We start from the raw sequence: 20,816 nt of genomic DNA, 5'->3' as shown, positions 1-20,816 counted from the left end.
GACTTTAAAAATGTTGATTCCCAGGAGCCAGCCCAGGCCTACAAAATTAGAATCCCCACAATGAATCTACATGTTTAACCTTCCCCCTGAATCCTGCTCTAATACACAACTCAAAACCAAAAAGCAAAGGAGAATGAAAAAGAAAAATCAATAGGCACTCACTAAGATATTTCAAAAGCTCTTACTGATAAATGGCATAGAATGCCCTCTTGGCTAAACATCATTGTTTCCAGTTCAATCATTATCTCCACTGTCAACAAAACAGCTTACTCCACTTTTCAAAGTTAGTACCTTTAAGGAGCCACCCCACTTTGAAAACAGCATTTATTCACCATTAGTTCCAATAACAACTTTCATTTATCTAGTGCCTGATACTCTCCAAGTGTAGAACATTCCCATCTATTATCTTACTAAATCTTCACACCACTGTGAGGGAGTTCAAACTACCTTTATCCCTTTTCCCAGAGACAAATGGTATGTAAGTGACCAAGCAGCAAAAAGGAAGAGAGGTCTCCATATTATTGGTTCAAGAGTCCCTCTACATCAAATTTCCTGCTAAATCCTACCAAACTTTCCCAATTTGCACTTGCCCCTCCTGCCAGTTCCATCCTTTTCCACTTCCCTCCCCTCATCCCTATTTTGGCCCATAAGAAGCACGATCTACCATTCCTTCAACAAATGACCACAAAGCATCCTCTGCAAGCCAAGCACTGTGTTAGACACTGAGGATAAAGCAGGATGGGAAAACAGAGAAGACCCTGATTAAATGAACACCAACATAAAAGGCACACGAATGTCTTTAGAGAGCAGCCTTACTGAGCCAAAAATAAGGCTCCTGCCCAGATGTCTTATTTACACAGAAAAGGCCTTGTTGCTCGGTTTTCTGTAATTGGCAGTATGTTCTGCTAACTGATCACCCACTGGTACACTGGAAATCAAGGTCAATATGGGGACAGAGAGTCACATTTTAGGGTGAATACAGTGGTATTTATCCAGGCCATTAGATAAGCACACCCTCAAGCCCTTTATCATCACGATTGGGGCTTAGAAATAATTCCTAAGTGAAGTTAACAAAGCCAGGATATTTTAATATTTCAGTGAAAGCAAGTTTGGAGGTCAACTAAAAAGGCCAGTGCCAGGGCCGGCCCAGTGGCTTAGCCGTTAAGTGCGTGCGCTCTGCTGCTGGCGGCCCGGGTTCAGATTCCGGGCGCACACCGACGCACCGCTTCTCTGGCCATGCTTGAGGCCGTGTCCCACATACAGCAACTAGAAGGATGTGCAGCTATGACATACAACTATCTACTGGGGCTTTGGGGGGAAAAAAAAAATAAATAAAACTAAAAAAAAAAAAAAAAAAAAAAAAAAAGGCCAGTGCCAAACACACAGAAGTCACCAAAACTGTCAAATTTGCTCCTCAGAAAAAAAAAAAACTTCAGAGCAGGGGAAAAAATAGATACACAAAGAAAAAATGCCCAACAATTAGCCCTTCAAAACATGCAAATTATACTATTTGTGATTCACCAGATAAATACTCAAGACTTGAGATGTTTTAATCCAGAAATTGAAAAATAAAAAAATTCAAAATGTTGTATACTTTATTTATTAGAACGAAAAATATTCATATGAGTAACTTCAATAATAATGAAAATTTATTGAACTAAGAACAGCTGCTCATCCCGTTAATTTAATCTATGTGTAAAGTCTGATTTTAGCTCTTTTGATTCTTTAACTACATTCCAGGAGGAATTTCTTTGATATTTTATAAATGTTGAATCAACATATCTGATGGTATTAACACACACTCTAAGCTGAGCATTTTTAAATCTCAGAAATAAGGTTTATAAGCATCAATGGATAAGGAAAAGCTCTTAGACATGGAAAGGTGAAGATATGGGCCACTGAGATGCTCAACGCTGAGTATGGGAGAATGGTCTTGTTACTCAAAAGCAAAAAAAACCCAGCTGTGCAACATCATGAACAGAGTAAGTCTCCCCTGATGGTGATAACTTAAACCTTGCTTCAAGATAACAGAAAAGTTCTTACTTACCACAAAACCCCATACAGTTATGGTGAAAGAGCAAAGCCCAAGAAAATACTTTTACAAGATGATTATCTTTTAGAATTACTTGGATAAAGTAAATGTCCATTATTAAAGCCATATCAAATGCATATCAATTATACTCCCACATAGTACAATAAAAATCTATTATAAGGAGAAGAACCAGAAAACTAAGAAATATAAAGAATAGAAGCAAACACAAAATAGTAAGAAATTAGTAAGTGTATCTCAGAATGTAAGGTTTCAGAGGACAGAAACCACGACTTTTCTCTTCCTTCTAAAAAATCTAAAACAATATACTGCCTTCTCCACTTCCAAGAGTAAATGCCTGTGTTCTGCTCTAAAAAAAAAAAAAAAAAGCACATTCCCAGAGCTGACTTTTAATGTTTTCGTTTCAGATTAAGATTCATTTTTCTATTTTCTGATTTGGCCCAAGTGTCCTAAAGCAAAGCAGTGCCTCAGCCCAGCATCTCTGACTCTGGAAACTCAGGCAGTTCCTCAGAGCACCATGCCTGGTGGCCCTGGGTCTACAACAGCCTTGGTCACAGCATGAACCAAGAACCAGAAATATGGGGGAATTCAGTCCATGCCAAATGCTTGCATTGACCCCTAGATGCTATTCTCTCCAGTGCTTAAATCTCACTCTGGAACTAAAACAGAAGGGTTCTTATTCCCATGACTCTCAAATTGAGGAGCTCATATCCCCAAAGCTGGTGTGGGGAGAGAATGGAAAATCACAACATGGAACATCCTCCTGCACCGTAATGGTAAAAATTATAAATAGGTCCTATATTAAAATAATACATACTAAGGATTAGAATCACAAGTTATGTGACTTTTTAAGATGATAACAACAATAAAGGTAATAATACTAATCACTAACATTTATTGACCCCTCTGGGCAGGCACTGTTCTAAGCTCTCTACATGTACTATTTCATTTAATTCTCACAACAACCTCTGAGGTAGGGATGTTATCCTCATCATACATCATACTTAGAAAAATGAAATACACTGTGCAAGAGCATATAATTGTAGTTTCAGAGGTGGGATTCTAAGCCAAGAGTCTAGTCAGTTATTGTGCAATAGGATATGAGAGAGCCTGCACAGGCCTGGAGGAGCCAGGTTGGCTGTGTGAATAAAGTAGATCTGTAGATTGTTGGACAAATGAGCCAGATAGGGAAAGATAACAGACTATGAGGCTGCCTTAGTTCCTGCTGGCGTTCCACTTCCTGGTTCCTGTCCCTTGAGAGGCCTGATCACTGGTACAGAGATACCCCTGTATTCATTTGCAGTGGTAAGTTTCTATTCCTTCCCAAGCGTAACAAAGACAATGAGCACCATGGTGAAAAGGAAATGCGAAGAGGAAAAGAGGTGCGCAGCGTCCCCTTCTTACAGACTCTATTTTTGTTCAGGTGCCCATCCTCCCACGCAGCCCATGCGTTTCACGGGGAACGGACTCCACCCCCAGTCTAGGGGCAGATCCTGATTGGTCAAGGCCAACCAGCCCAATAGTCTTATTGGCCCAGGAGGGAGCTGGTGATCCGAGTTGACTCGAACACATTCAGGAGAAGGTCGCTCCCCCTATGGTTGGGATATAGTTTCTCTTCCTCTCACAGATCTCTTTCCCTCACTAAATGTGGACAAAGAAGTATGCTGACTCTAGCTGCTCCTGGCAGCCATGAGGAAACCCAACTTGAAAAAAAATTAGCTACACAGGGGAAGATGGACCTAAAAGAACAACAACTATGGAACTACAGCCACTTGGTTATGAGATAATACAGTGCCTTACTGAGAGGAAGGGCAGTGTCCGTGCCTTACTGAGAGGAAGGGGAGTGTCCTTGCCAACAGCATAGATCCTGGAGTCACATTGCCCAGGTTTGAATCTATATCTGACACTTATTGGCCACCTTAATCCGTACAAGTTACCTCTCTAAGCCTCAAAATGGGATAATAATAGTTCCAACCTTATAGGGTTGCTATGAGGATTAAATGAATATATATATATTTTTTCATTAAATGAATATATATACACATACACACATACATATGCAGGTGTGTGTGTATATACATACACACATATATATACATATATCAAGCACTTAGAATAGTGCCTGGCACATAGTAAATAAACATATATAAGCAATGGCTGGTATCATCTGAGTCAGGGTATCTGCTATTGGCTGTGAAAAGCAGCCTAATTGATAGAGGAGAAGAAATAGAATAAGTGTAGGACTTCTCTGAGGCATGGAATACCAAGCTGGACCCTGGAAAAGTGAGATGAGTGAAAAACAACACATCACTCTACCTTCTGAAAAGGATGTAAATTCCATTCCATAAAAACTGCAGGAAGAAAACATCCAATGAAGTTAACAAAGGAAGACAGCATTACAGAAATACCCACATGCGTGATAAGGCAGACAAGGGGAAAGACCGATGTAGTTCTTGCCCGAGAATGTGCCAGAACTGCAGAGACATGAACAGGAAACCAAAATTGGATCTACGCAAAAAAGACGGAGAGCAAGGCTTAGTCAGATTCTACAGGGAACCCATTTTGAGCCCCTCTCTGAATTGAGCTGAGAGGCCATGCACAGGGACAGAATGACATCTGGTTTCCCATCACACACCCACACCTGCTAACCAACACACAGCTTAAAGGTCTAATTTTAGACTCAGTAACCACGCCAGCTTTTTTTTCCCTTTAAAAAAAATTGTTCATATTTCACCTTCTGGGTGCAGTGGCTAGCCATTACTCACATTGCCTGGCAAAGGAGACGAATGAAAGTAATCATATGTCCTTCTTTCTTTGACATCCCCCCAAGATTACCCATGCATTTAGAATGCCTGCCTAAAATGCCTTTCTAAATCCATGTCAAGGGCCGGCCCCGTGGCTTAGCGGTTAAGTGTGCGCGCTCCACTGCTGGCGGCCGGGGTTCGGATCCCGGGCGCACACCAACGCACTGCCTCTCCGGCCATGCTGAGGCCGCGTCCCACATACAGCAACTAGAAGGATGTGCAGCTATGACATACAACTATCTACTGGGGCTTTGGGGGAAAAATAAATAAATAAAAAATTATAAAATTAAAAAATAAATAAATAAATAAATAAATAAATAAATCCATGTCGACAGCTAAGACAACATAAGTTTCCTAGAGTCTGGATCACAGCTTTCATCACCTCATCTCCTACCCAAAAACCTTCGTGGGGCTGCTTGTTGCTAAAAGGATAAAACCCATTTTCCATAGCCTAGGATTCAAAGTAATCTACAGTTTGAGATAAATCCACCCTTTATAAATGTCTGTGTTCCTACGTCACCACTTTGCTCAGGATGGAGTCCATGATACCTGGATTCACATCTTGGCTCGGCAACTTACTGATTGTATCACGTTGGGTAAGTTATTTAACCTGGGTCTCAAAACACTGCCAGTAAAGGATCTAGCTTTACGTTGGCAGTAGGTGTCAATAAATGTTGGCCTGCTGTGTCAATAATCTAAGAGAGTGTTTTGGAGAGAACAAAACCATAACAAACCAAAGAAAGAAAAAAGTGTAACTTGTCAAACCTTTATAAAGAGGAATCTGATAATACATATCAAAATATAAAATGTGGGGCTGGCCCGGTGGCGTAGCAGTTCAGTGCATGTGCTCCACTTTGGCGGCCTGGGGTTCGCAGGGTCGGATCCCGGGCGCACACCGATGCACCACTTGTCAAGCCTTGCTGTGGCGGCGTCCCATATAAAGTGGAGGAAGATGGGCACAGATGTTATCCCAGGGCCAATCTTCCTCAGCAAAAAGAGGAGGATTGGCAACAGATGCTAGCTCAGGGCTAATCTTGCTCACAAAAAAAAAAAAAAAGAGAGAGAGAAAAAAAAAAATATATATATATATATATATATAAAATGCACATAACCTTTGACTCAGAAATCCCATTTTGCTCCATCTACCTTAAAAGGTCATTGACTGAATGGGGAAATATGTAATCATAGGTATTTCATCACAACATTGTTCGTAATAGCAAAAAATTCAAAAACAATCTAAATGCCAATTAGGAATGAACTTAAGAAAATTATGTAAACAAATGCTATTGCTAGGTGATAAAAATGGTTTCCTCTTTTTTTCCAGAACTGTTTAATATTTTTTACAAGACTCATGTATCCTTTTTTCCAGAATCAGAATGACTATTTAAAAAATAATTTTTAAAAGACGAAGTCTTGCCATTTGTAACAACATGGATGGACCTTGAGGGTATTAAGCTAAGCAAAATAAGATGGAGAAAGACAAATATCATATGATTTCACCCATATGTGGAAGATAAACAAACACATAGATACAGAGAACAGATTGGTGGTTACCAGAGGGAAAGGCAGGTGAGGGGAGGGCAAAAGAGGTAAAGGGACACATTTGTACAGTGACAGATGGAAACTAGACTTTTGGTAGTGAACACAATGCAGTCTTCAGAAGTTGAAATATAATGATGTACATCTGGAATTTACATAATGTTATAAACCAATGTAACTTCAATAAAAAAACAAAATAAAAAAAATAATTTTTTTAAAAACACACAAAAGAGAAAGGTCCTAAGGGAGGTTTCTCCTGGATTCTCAAGGCCAATTATCATTTTATATCACTGATAAAGGTTCAGTTCAGCTTTTCAGACCAGCCAATAGCCCAGATATATGAGAAAATTGAAGCTGAAACGAGGTAGATGAAATGAAAGACTTTTGTGTTTTTTGCATAAAATCATACAATTCCATCCTGTTACTACTTCTATGTACAAAAACAAACAAACAAACAAACCTCTATTCTCTGGCCACAACTTTTATAATTAATCCCAAACATCTATATTCTACATATATTCGTCAGCTGATGGACACTTGGTTTGTTTCCATATTCTACCTATTATGAATAATGGTGCTATGAACATTCCTGTACAAGTTTTTGTGTGGACATGTGTTTTCAATACAGTGTAGAATTGCTGGGTCAAGTGTTAACTCTAAGTTTTACTTTTTGAGATACTGAAAAACTGTTTTCCACAGCAGCTGCACTATTTACATTTCCACCAGCAGTGTGTGAAGGCTCTAATTTCTCCACATCCTCTCCAACATTTGATAATGTGTGTCTTTTTTATTATAGCCATCCTAGCAAGTTTAAAGTGGTATCTCATTCATTGAGGCCTGCGCAGGTCCCAACCAGTCCATGGTTTGGGGTTGCTATCTGCCTCATAAAGCAAAGTGGAGGATTTATCTTCTGGGAAGACAAAGTCGTCTTCTCCTCTGAAAAATCCTCCTACATAGTTGGAGAAAAAAAAAATAAAAAAAAAAATAAAAAAAAAAAATAAAGTGGTATCTCATTGTGGTTTTGATTTGCATTTCCCTAATGACTAATGATGTTGAGCATCTCTTTATGCACTTATTGGCCATCTGTATAAGGGCATACCTCGGAGATATTGCAGGTTTGGTTCTAGACCACCACAATAAACCCAATATCACAATAAAGCGAGTAACATGAATTTTTTGGTTTCCCAGTGCATATAAAAGTTATATTTACACTGTCCTGTAGTCTATTAAGTGTGCAATAGCATTATGTCTTAAAAAAATAATGTACATAATTTAATTTAAAAATATTTTATTGCTAAAAAATGCTAACCATCATCTGAGCCTTCAGTGAGACATAATCCTGTTGCTTGAGGAAGGTCTTATAAAAAACGCAGTATCTGCAAAGCGCAATAAAGCAAGGTGCAATAAAACGAGGTACGCCTGTATCTTTTTGGAGAAATATCTATTCAAATTTTTTGCCTATGTTTAATTGGGTTATCTTTTTATTACTGAGTTGTAATAGTCCTTTATATATACTGGGTGCTTCATCAGATATATGGTTTGTAAATATTTTCTCCTATTCTCTGGATTGTCTTTTCACCTCCTTGACAGTATCGTTTGAAGCACAAAAGGTTTTAATTTCGATGAAGTCGATTTTGCATATTTTTTCTTTTGTTGCTTGGGCTTTTGGTGTCATATCTAAGAAACTGCCACCTAATCCAAGATCTCAAAGATTTACACTTATGTTGTCTCCTAAGAGTTTTACAGTCTTAACTCTTTCATTTAGGTCTTTGATCCATTTTGAGTTAATTCTATATTTGGTGTGAGGTAGAGGTCCAACTTCATTCTTTTGTATTTAGATATCCAGTTGTGCCAGCACCATTTGTTGAAAAGAATATTCTTTCTCCATTTAACTGTCTTGGCATGTAGCTTTTTAAAATCTACCTTAAATGTTCTATAGCTTGATCGTGACAGTGCTTACACAACTGTATATGTGTTTGTCAAAATTTATAGACCTATACACTAAGAAGAAAAAATTTTATTGTATGTAAATATCTCAATAAACCTGACAATTAAAATTTCTCCTTTAGAGAAACATTCACATATAGCATATATAAGGATCATATGCTTCACAAATATTGCAGTACTATTTGTAATAAAGAGAAACTAGAAACCATCTGCATGTCTCTCAAAAAGAAAAAAGCTAAATAGAAGGTAGTATAATCATAGGATTGAATACTATGCAACAGTTGAAAAGAATAAGTTAGATTTTACATATATCAAATTGATAAAGTTTAGAAACATTCTATTAAGCAAAAAAATAAGTGCACAATGATGTACACAGAATGAAAGCAAGCATGTAAAAAAGATATACAAAATCATACTATACAGTCTCTGTGAGTACACACATAAATACCTAAAGGTATCTCTTAAAGATCTTGAAGAATACTTAGCACACTGCTAACACTCATTGCCTCTGGAGAGGGCAAAAATGAACTCGGATGGATAGGAAGATCAGAAAGGAGTTGAGCTCTGTCATTTTTCCCCCAAAGGGAAATCTATTCATTAATTAGTTGTGATTAAAAATTAATAATTGGTAATTTATTTGAGCTGTAAACAGAGATTATAAGTATGGAATCATAGATTTTTAATATATGTGCTCATTTATGCATCCCTGCACCCAACCTACACACACACACACACACACACACACTCAGAGGTGATCTTACCAATTTGGATTTTCCGTACTTTCCCGGAAGACAGACTCCTCCTTCATAGATGCATACTGTGTCCACGTAAGGCAGTGACTCCGCATAGCCATGTTTCTTTCCTGAGGATTGAGCCACGATTCCTCTTCTAACTGGATACTAGGTACCTTTAAAATGCTCACCTGTCCAACAGAGGGAAGATGACTTTCTCAATTTAGGAAGAGCAGGCTATGTAAGGACTCTGTGCAGAGTTGCTTTTAGTCTTGGATAATTAAGAGGACAAGTGATCCTCATATACAGATGATGGCTTACCAAGGCTGTAAGTCCTTGAGACTCAAACATACTATGACCTTACTAAATGCTGGTGAGGACATGCAAATGGCCCAGGATTTATGCAGGCTGTACAGTCCCTGGCCTGATTTCCCTAACTGCTAAACACTAAGCAAATTATCAGCCTCCTTCGTGTCTCCTCTAGGGCTGGTTACGGCCTTCTTAAATTGATGGATTCTAATTGGGCCCACTTACGGGCTCACATGCAACACAATATCAGATAAAACAGTTTCTTCATTTTAAACTCTTTCAATATCTAGAAATGTATGCTTTCCTAGGTAGAGGAGACACGGAAAACTACAAAGGCAGAATTGTACAAGTCAGAGGTGTCCTTAAATTATTTAAGAATTGAGATACAAGACAAAGTTGAATGCCTTTTTAAATAATAGATTCAAAGCGTGTATATAGGGCAAAGGCAGGGTACACACTCTGTGGAAAAAGCCAGTAATAATTTGCTGCATACACTGCAACATATTTTACCATCTGGAAAATAAAAGAAAGTTCATTTTCATTGTCATATCAGCTTTCTTTCCACTAAAGAATGTGACAGAGTCTTAATCCATGATAAGGAAGTAATAGAAGCCGCCATTTTTTTTTAACATACAGCATAGTAATATAATTTGCAAGCAATCAGCAGGAGCCCAGCTGGGTTCTACATCACACACAGAATCACTTCCGGGTTGAAACAACCATCTGAGACATTTTAAAAAGTGCGTATCAAGTTGCTCTCTCATTTCCTAACAATTCTAAAAGGACTCTTATCAATAACCCCTCTATGGTTCAAGCAATGTGATTAAAAATTTCCACTTACCTTTTCCAACAATCACCAGAGTGCTTAAGGATTTCAAAGAGAGAAAAAAATTTGCTATCATGAAGATTTCATCATCAATGCCATTACTTTATAGAAACATACACAAAAAGACTTATAGAGAACACTGAGCACATTATACTCCCTGAAATAACTGTTCTCTCTGACAGTGAAATAGAAACTGAATCTTTTGTCTTCCTTACTAAAGATTGGACTAGATATTTACCATCTGCCCACTTCTGATCATTCTTATCTAAGAGTCATATCTAACCATGGACAGATTATAAAAGATGGTCACTTCACACAAAATGTCCAGGTATCTTTAAAATAATTGTAAACCATCTCTATGTCCACTAAGAGCCCTCCACAAAAGAGAGAGAGACAGAAACAGACAGAAAAAAACTATCTCTGGTTGCACTGCCAAAACTGAGGTTGGATATGAGAGGGCTTTCTTGTGAGGGGCTATGAGGTAGAAGAACTGGGAAAGTTCTATCACTCCTTTATATCAGAAAATGCTCTTCCCGTGACTATTTGAAAATTACCCAATGTTACACCAAATCTGATTAAATTTTGAAATGAATTTACCTTCCTTAAAATTTCTGGAATCACATTCTGACAGATTGCAATCCTCTTTCTATAGATGATCCCTGTTGACACATCTAGAAACAGAAAATTTTTAGACTCAAAAAAAAATTTAAGGAAATGTATTCTTGTCTTAATGTCAATAAAACTTTTAATGTCAATCTCAATTTTCTATTGGTAGAATTCCTAGAGAAAATGTTTAACTCAAAACTCAGTGTCCTGGACCATTTTTCTGGGCCAAATCACTCCAAATAAATTTATCTGTGATCAAAGAATAAGGGTAAAACAGCTACTCACACTGCACTTTTCTAAAGTCAAGGGTAAAAGAATCACAAATTGTTCACCGCTCTGGACCATCAATGTCAACACTCCAATGACAACGGCCAATGAGCCTCCTGCTCAACTCCAACAGAGAAAGTTTTAACAAAAAGATGGAGAATCTGATTCTGCCACCTTCTGCACCAAACACGTTTTCAAGCACAGATTTCAAGCTACAAAATTTAAACCTATAATTAATTATATTAGGCATACTCTTCTCTCATTGGGGAACAGACTCCCTGTGACTGGAACTATTCTGTTTTGGAACGAAGTTTCCAGAATAGCACCAGGGATGTAAAAAACACACGACAAACATGAATTAAGAAAAAGGGAGACCGAGTCAGAGAAAAAGATAAACTTTGAAGCATTGTCTTTTGCTCTGTGAATTACTGTGACTCAGTTACGCTCCTACAGGGTTTCTCAAAGCTCTGGCTATGGTAGCCCTGAACCTGGGTGCAAACACCCTGGCTGCCCAGAAGCTGCTGACAGGGTGAGCAACTGGTTCACCTCCTCTGCCCATTGACATCCTTTGGTCATCTCATCCAATGTTTGCAGCATAGAGACAATGGACGAGCACTCCTGGAGGCAAAGGTGCCCCTGTCAATGGTAGAAATTGTAATCAGCATTCCTATACCACTTTAGAATATGTACATTGTTCTCTCATTTGATCTTCACAACAACCTAAAAAGAGGATTGTTATTATTTTCTCATTTACAGATTAAGGAACTGAGCCTCCAAGAAGTTAGGTCATGCAGGTAGTAACGAAATCAGGACTTGAAATCAGATTTCTCTGATGCCAAATAACAAGTTTCTCCCATCCTGAGTGCAGGTACACGCAAAAATGTTTTTTAAAATATAGAGTTATGGAAGTGCAGAAAATACCCTCACAAGCAAAAGACAGTTTTGTGTTCGCTAAGCACAGAGAAGGCCTCAGAGTCACATAAAGAACAGTAGTATCTCATAAGTTCTCTCAGAAGGCTCAAGAGCATGTTAGACCTGGGCCTGGGTGTCCCCAAAGGTTTATACATTGATTATGTGCACCATTATAGCTTCCTGCCTTGCCCAGTTCTCGAGTTCAAACACTGATAGTGAAAATGCTCCCGCTGGAGATGTGAATGACAGAGAACAGTGAAGACTCCTGCACTCTAGTCCAGGGGTTGGTAAACATTTTCTGTAAAGGGCCAGATGGTAAATATTTTAGGTTTTGTGGGCTGTACAGTGTCTGTCGCAACAACTCAACACTACTGTTGTTACAAGGAAGCAGCCACAGATAATATGTAAACAAATGGGCATGGCTATGTGCTAATAAAACTTTACTTACAACAACGGGCAGCACAAGTATAGTTTGTCAACCCCTGCTCTAGTCAATGCTGAACCACATTGCCAAGTAACAGTTATGATTCCATAACCTAATCACTTTATGGTCAACATCTCATATACATGCTATTCATCACATCTATTTTGCCATCTATAAAATGATATAGGGATATAGCCATGTGACCTTGGGCAAGTTATTTAACTTCTCTGTACCTTGGTCTCTTCATTCATTAGATAAGAGTAATAATAATACCTACCTATACATTGTTCTGAAGATTAAATGAGAGTTAGTAAGAGTAAGAGTGCCCGGCACATATTAAGTGCTCAAAAATGTTAGCTGTTACAATTGTCATCAATTATTAACTGGGAAAGTAACAAGAGCATATTAGGCAAGACTTCTGCTGTAAATGCTGGGTGTCCTTTTCCATCAGTCACCTCAAATACAGAAATATAATATAGCTGTTTAAAACATAACAGGCCACACACACAAAACACACATATCTTTACAAAAATCAGTATTACTTGAGGCCAGCCTGGTGGCGTAGCAGTTAAGTTCCCACATTCTGCTTCAGTGGCCTGGGGTTTGCCAGTTCGGATCCCGGGCACAGACCTACTCACCACTCATCGAGCCATGCTGAGGCAGCGTCCCATACAGAAGAGCTACAACTCTACAACTACGATATACATATGTACTGGGGCTTTGGGGAGGAAAAAAAGAAAAAAGAGGAAGATTGGCAACAGATGTTAGTGCAGCGCCAATCTTCCTCAAAAAAAAGACAAGTCAGTATCACTTAATGATCATTACTAACTTGAGGTATATTCAGAAAACTTACCTCTTGTTTCCTCCACAATTTTTACAGAGATGACATTTTTATCCATGGGGTGGGGATACTAAATGAAAACACATAAAGAAGAATTACCATTCATCCTTGACCAAAGTGAATTATTTCATAGTAACCACAGTTATTTGCAGGAATAGTAAAATACTTTCCAAGTAACCTCTAAGGCCAGTTTTCAATCAAGGGTCTTAATTTTACCGCTTTGGCCTAGATAAGTGAGATGCTATCAACAGCTGGATCTGTATGAAATCTAGGGGAAGCCTTCTGTAGATTCAACCTAGCTCTAGATGGAGAGGGGGATGTCAAGTGAAGCTAACAGATAAATAATACTATTAATACTGAACCAGCCTCACATAAATCACAGTGTTCTTTGTGCAGGCACCCTGCTAACTGGTTTACTTGCACGATCTTGTTTAAATCTCCCAACAGCCTCTCTGTTGTGACTGGGTCATGTGGTATCATTATCCCATCTTTCAGAAATGGAAACTGAATGAAGATGCAAGAGCTTAGGGTCACCCAGCTAGTTAGTGGTAGGGCCAGGAAGTTAAACCAGGCCTAATACAGAGTGAATTCCTTCACTACTGTCCTGTACCATGCCTGGTGGCTGGGTTAGCATCACAGTAGAACCATAGACATAGTCTATGCCAGGTGCTCAAGAAATAGTTTATTTATTGATTAAATTCCCTTGAAAGACAATTTGGATGGAACACAGCTGATAACAGCCACCATTTTTGTCCTAGGCAGTTTACATACGTTATTTCAGTTTAATTCTCAAAACTATTCCATGAGGTATATGCTGTTTTTTCCCTTTTATGTGTGAGAAATAAGGCTCAGACAAACTAAGTAATTTGCTCAAAATCACCCAGCTAACGAGCATCGGTACTGTAATTTACCCACAGGTACTTTCTGTTGCCTTCAAAGCATGCCCACTAACCTACCCTCGAATCACCTCTGAGTTACTCAAACCCAACCCTTTCCATTGCTCAGTTGCAAAAAGGGAGACTTAGGGAGGGGAAGTGACCTCCTCAAAGCCATAGGACAGGTGGCTGCTGACACGGGCCTGCTAAGCACCCCTGGGGCTCTTTTCCCAGAGGTTTACTGCTTCCTCATGTGATCAAATCTGAAAAGAAAACTATAGGGAAGTCTTATCCGAGACATCATAAGGCACTGAGGGGGAGGCGAGAACAGGCTGAGTGGCAAGAGAAGAGGCGGACCCTCCACTTGGCAAACTTGAGCTTTAGGTCTTCTGAACCCCAGGAAATGGTATACAAAACTCAGTGAGTATGGGTCTCCTCAACCCTGCAGCATGTTACATGCATGCCTGTACGCATGCGTGTGTATAAGAGGATGACTGACTGACTGATTGATTTTCAAGGAAAAGGACCCATCACTTTCACACATTCTTAAAGATATCTGTGGCCCAAAAAACACTGGATCAGAACATAGGCTCTATGAGAGCAGGAATACCGTCTATTTCAGTCACTTCTGTATCTCCACCACCTAGCACAGTGTCTGGCACACAGTAGGCACTCAATAAATATTTGCTTGAATGAATGAACGATTTGGAAGATAAACTTCACTGACCTCAGGGATCATTTGGAAAATAAACCTTACTTCATTTGGGGACCAATCTGTGAAGTGAGCAAGGGGCTCTGTCCTCAGCAGCCTCAACAGCTCATCACGCCCCACGCTGTCAACTTTCATTCACACTTCCACCCTGGCAACTGCAATCTGGAGAACTAATCAAAAACACGGCTTTTTAAATATTCTTTCATTCATTCATTCTTGCTCCCGAAAGAAATGCTCAAAATTAGTGACTGCTTTCTTGTTTTAGCCCTCGGTATTTCTTAAAGATAATGTCCATTACAGAGGGTCAGGTTTAGCTCTTCTCTTCCTCAGCAAGGAGCCTCACTTACACAGCACCCTTGAAGCAAGGGAGATATTTGAGACTCTCACAGATCCCCTGAATTGTGTGTGTGTGTGAATTGTGTAAGAATTAGAACTTTTACATTAAGGTAAAATGAGAGTATGAGAAGATTTCCTTTTAATACAGTTCTAGTTTGCTCATTTCATATTCATCAATACATCCTGACTGAATATTATAAATACACTGTAAGTTGTCGGAAGATTACTGAATTAAATTACAAAAGAGGTTGGAGATGTAATCACCAGAGAAGCACAGTGATAAAAGTTTTCAAGTTCTGATTACTTCCCTAAGTTATCAGTGAAATTCCTAAAGATTATAAACTCATAAACTTCATACTTTTATGTAATTTTAATATTTGCTCATTAAGTCAAAGGGTATCAATTTAAATAATAGTGAGAACTCTCTATTCTTCATTTAACAATTTTTTGAGTACCTACCAGGCCGGACACTGTTCCAGGCACTGAGGATACAGTAACGAAACAAACAAAACTGCAGCCTCTTAGACAGTTTACATGTTAGTTGGGGAAACAAACAAACAATAACTATATCAGGAGAGGGGCTGGCCCGGTGGCACAGAGGTTAAGTTTGCGCGCTCCGCTTCGGCGGCCCTGGGTTCACAGGTTTGGATCCCGGGCGCACACCAACGCACCACTTGTCAAGCCATGCTGTGGCAGCATCCCATATAAAGTAGAGGAAGATGGGCATGGATGTTAGCCCAGGGCCAATCTTCCTTAGCAAAAAAAGAGGAGGATTGGCATCGGATGTTAGCTCAGGGCTGATCTTCCTCATCAAAAAAAAATATATATATATATATCAGGAGAAAGTAAATCAGACTAAGGGATAGTAGGGGGACAGGAAATTGTGAAGAGGGGCCACTGTAAACTACTTAAGGGTCACCCATTAGACAAGGCTTGTAAATAACAAATGGAAAATGGAAGTTTTATTAGCCAAACACAAGAGATCCTGAACTATTCACTCCAGTAAAATCGTTTGCAAGATTCAAGTCATTTTCTTACTACTTTTGGAGTTGAATCGATATGGCGTTGTTTCCATACGAGAATGAGAAAAGAAATTAGATGTTTATTTATAATAGCTAAACACCATGACGTGAAAGGCATATATTTTAACTTTTTTTTTTTTTTTAAAGATTTTATTTATTTATTTTTTCCCCCCAAAGCCCCAGTAGATAGTTGTGTGTCATAGCTGCACATCCTTCTAGTTGCTGTATGTGGGACGCGGCCTCAGCATGGCCGGAGAAGCGGTGCGTCGGTGCGCGCCCGGGATCCGAACCCGGGTCGCCAGCAGTGGAGCGCACTCACTTAACCGCTAAGCCATGGGGCCGGCCCTATTTTAACTTTTTTAAAATTAAACATTTATTGGGCTGAGGCTCCCCCTATCTAGCATTACTTGAAATGATCTGACGCCATCTTGTGGTAACTTTAATATTCATGATTTAATTCATGAAACTTAATCTGAAGTCAGATAAGGGATTGAGAGAGAGAAGGCTGCTCAGCGTCCCCACCAGGAATGCCAATTGAGAAGACAGGAAGCAGGCACACAGGTTTTTCCGGACACCTTTTCAAACACGATGTGACAGTGGAATGGATCAAGCTAGGTCAGGACGAAGCCCCTCAAAGACTTATTGAGCATCTACCGTGCCTGAGCAGGGTGCTGTATTAGAGGCCGCTATATGTATCATCTCATTTAGTCCTCCCCAAAACAAGTAAATATATTAACAAGTATTAAGATACGGAGTCTTTGTGTTAAAAACATAATGGCATATAGCCTGCACACGAGCAGGGGTCGTGCTGAGATTTTCCAGTCCCCACTCCACACTAGCGACTCGCAAGGAAGCAAAGTGGTTTGATGACCCAGATGTCTGCCAAAAACTCTTGCTGTCCTTGGAGCTGTTCAGTGGACCACAAACAGCAGTGGCATAAGAATTACCACACGGAGCTGTGTACATGTGCCATGCGTCCCATACCTGCTGGGTGATGTAAGGGATTTTTCAAGGTATTTTTGACTTCATTTTGAACTTACCTATGATTTTTACTTTCTTCGCAGAATGTATAAACTAACTCCTTTCCCTTTCCCCAAGATATAAATCTATTGCAAATATCACTGTATATATGATATGTATGTAACAGTCTAACGAGGGTAAAATGTAGACTCGCCTACATTGTCATATACCCTGCTGTCATTTATTTCTACATATTAAACGGTTAAGAGGTCAAAAATTTCAAAATACTGGGAAAAAAACAAAAACAAAATAAACATTAAAACACATATAGCTATGAAAGTGAGAGGCCAAGAAGTTGAGTCCATCTAATTACAGGAATAACATTCAATACATTTGTGGGAGGAGCTTCATGAAGATATGGCATTTACCTTTCTTATTTATGGGGGTAAAAATATATAAGCTTTCATAAAGCCTACTCTTAACAGAGTAAGGAGTTATTAAAATATCAACTTTCCAAAAAGCTTAGAAGTCAATGCCTGCCTTTTATAACACCCTCCCCCCCAAAAAAGTCAATGACCTCCAAAGGAGTCATCATTTACCAACTTCCAAATGGCATTATCCAAGAGCCCAAGGAAGCAGTTGAGCTGACAGATTTGTATTCGTCCTGCAAAGAAGGCCAAGAGGATCTAAGATAAGTCTGGTATATTAACACATCTGTTTTATAAACATGAAGGGAATCATGGCTACCCAGCCTGCTTCCAAACACGTGCAAGCAAAGGGGTGGGGCTGCCGAAAAGTGATTTGACGTTTAGCTACACAAAGAAATCACCGTGAGCTGTGCCAAATTCCCTTTAGGAACCACTTACAATTATCCATCTTAGAAGAAAAGCAAAGTTGATTTTACACCAAGATCGAATGAGTCATTGATTAATCAAAATTTCAATGATCAAAGACTGATCATATTTAAGTCAACAGATTTTTTTTGTGTATGTGTGAGAAGATCAGCCCTGTGCTAACATCTGCCAATCCTCCTCTTTTTTTTTCTGAGGAAAACTGGCCCTGGGCTAACATCCTTGCCCATCTTCCTCCACTTTATACGGGACACCTCCACAGCATGGCTTGCCAAGCAGTGCGTCGATGCACGCCCGGGATCGGAACCAGCGAACCCCGGGCCGCCGCACCGGAGCGCGCGCACTTAACCGCTTGCACCACCGGGCCGGGCCCTCAACAGATATTTTGAATGGCTGTTCGTTGGTCTTTCAAGCCAGCAGGACGATGGAGAAAGGACAAAGGACAAGGAGCAAAGACGTGAGGACCGTGATGCTGCCATCTGTGAGGCCAGGGCAGTGGACCACCACATGATCTTCAAAGGCCCTTCTGGCTGCGACAAGTTACGATTCTAAACAAAGGCCAACCAACGTACATCACCCTCATTCATTCAAAAATGTTCTAATAATTGGCAATGACATAATGAAGTTTTTTGAAAGGAATAGTTTACAATTGTGAAGAAAGGAAGATCCTCTTATCTCAACATTAAGTGCATACCTAAACCCAATGTATTTAAAGATACAATAAAAGTCTACAAAACAACTGACCAGTATTCTTCAAAAGTGCCATGGTCCAGAAAGACAAAGAAAGACTAAGGAACCGTCCCACATTGGAGGAGACTAAGACACAACAACTAAATGCAATGTGGAATCCTACATTGGATCCTAAACTGGAGAAACAATATTAGTAGACAATTCTCAAAATCTGAATGAGGTCTATAGATTAGTTAACACTGTCTCAATGTTAATTCCCTGGTTTTAAAAATTATACATTGATTTGAAGAAGCTGGGTCAAGGGTGTATTGGAATTCTTCGTCTGTTTTTGCACCGTTTTATAAGTCAAATTATTTCTGAATGAAAAAGTAAGAAATAAAAAACAAAATTAAAATAAAGACAGAGTGCTGAGAACAGAATGAGTTTTAGAATCCAAGAGACCTCAGTTTGAAGCCCATCTGTGGGAGTCTTAGGCAAATTACTTTAATCTCAGTCTGCCTCAGTTTCATCTGTAAAATCAGAAAAAACACTACCTCAAAGAGTTGTTATAGGAATGAAAGGAAATAATTTTATGTAAAGTATAACACCTGGCACCGTGCAGATACTCAGTTACAGTAGCTAGTTTTGCTACTAAAGAATGAATCAACAATTTTGAAAACTAAGTTTCAAGACTTCAGTCTTTCTCTTGCAATTTACTGTGGTGTGGTATTAAGTACACTGCTAGTATCCATCTGTGATCCAAATATATTTAAGTGATGATTAAAAAATTATTAGAGGCCAGCCCCATGGCCTAGTGGTTAAGTTCGGTGCTCCGCTTCGGCTGCCTGGGTTCGGGTCCCGGGCAAGGACCTACACCACTCATCGGCAGCCATGCTATGGTGGCAACCCACATCAAAGTAGAGGAAGACTGGCAACAGATGTTAGCTCAGGGTGAATCTTCCTCAGCAAAAAAAAAATTATTAGAAGATATTTCTTATTTTCCTAGACTACTAAAACCTCACAAGCTCATGCTTTACCAATTCAGAATTTGCACGAAATACAAGGACTCCCTGACACATCCCTGTCCACTAGCATTAGGGAAAGCACCGCATCGGAGAAAAGTCCTAGAGAGAATATTTACTTTTAAAAAAAAAAAAAGGCAACAAATTCTTTCTAAGTACTCCAAAAGCTCTCATAGATTTATAATTAAAATATGAACTTTGCCCCACACTATATGTCTGTGATATGCCCCTGAGAAAGCACTTAATCACAAAAATTAATATATTTCCCTCTGTCCCCCTTGACAGTGAGTTCCTCGAGGCCAGGGCCATGTTTATCTTCTCATCTCCCAGAGATAAAATGATACACAGACTTATTATGAATGTCTACTGGTAGACACAAAATGAATGTTTAACTATTAGTACCTAGTTAGTTAAAAATCTCCTATCTTTCATGCACTAATTATGCCACAACTTCCACTAGATAAGTTACCAAGTACACTTTAATATTATTTAAATGACATTTAAAAAATAAATCATAATTCAAATGTGAACCTTCATTCATGCTCACTCTCCCCTTTACTACTCTAAGTTAGTAAAGAGTTCTGCAGACTACTTCTCTCAGTTGTTTATTTTCAGGTTCATGGAATAAATGTAATAAACTATTATTACTGTTAGTATTACCATCATGATTCTAAACAACTACTTTAAAAGTACTTACTATATGCTGACATCAAGCTATGTATACTGAATGCAATGATGTGCGTTATCCAATTTAATTCTCCCCAACAACTCCACAAAATAGTTATTATTATTCTTATTTTGCAGATGAGGAAACTGAGGCATAGAAAAATGAACTGACTTGCCCAAACTCACACAGCGCTCCATCCCCCCGGTCTGATGTCAGAGCCCACGCTCTTCACATCTGCCCCATTCTCCTTCATGTCATGCCTAATCTTCTTCTAGTAGAATTGAGGATAGGAAGATAAAAGTGAAGAAAGACTATTAAAGTGTTAGCAAAAAGATAAATAACCATTATGTTAAACTAGGCCTATCGTTTGTCAAATCATTTATTCTGGAAATGCCGGTTCACCCCAAATATTTCAGGACCTCCACAAGGAGAGATGCTCCACACAT

General features: G+C 39.1%; 1 protein-coding gene across 5 annotated transcripts in view; it reads right to left on the bottom strand.

Annotated features, from left to right (window-relative positions):
- Positions 1-20,816, bottom strand: part of PRELID2 (PRELI domain containing 2) — a 72,575-nt gene that overhangs the window by 46,534 nt on the left and 5,225 nt on the right. For 3 of the 5 annotated variants that reach the window (XM_087429611.1, XM_004420037.3, XM_087429612.1), the window contains exons 2-4: positions 13,269-13,326; positions 10,804-10,877; positions 9,102-9,262 (exon numbers count right to left, since the gene is read on the bottom strand). In XM_087429611.1, the coding sequence (XP_087285737.1) occupies positions 9,102-9,262; positions 10,804-10,877; positions 13,269-13,326 (293 nt within the window). Of the gene's footprint in view, positions 1-9,101; positions 9,263-10,803; positions 10,878-13,053; positions 13,134-13,268; positions 13,327-17,760; positions 17,826-20,816 lie in introns of those variants that run through there. The other 2 variants (XM_087429613.1, XM_087429614.1) reach the window with 2 other exon arrangements.

This window comes from Ceratotherium simum, chromosome 4 (assembly GCF_057802395.1).
Source record: "Ceratotherium simum simum isolate JZ-2026a chromosome 4, ASM5780239v1, whole genome shotgun sequence".
In the NCBI taxonomy this organism is placed as follows: domain Eukaryota; kingdom Metazoa; phylum Chordata; class Mammalia; order Perissodactyla; family Rhinocerotidae; genus Ceratotherium; species Ceratotherium simum.
Note: the sequence above shows the minus strand (reverse complement) of the source record. Positions and strands in the feature narration are given on the sequence as shown.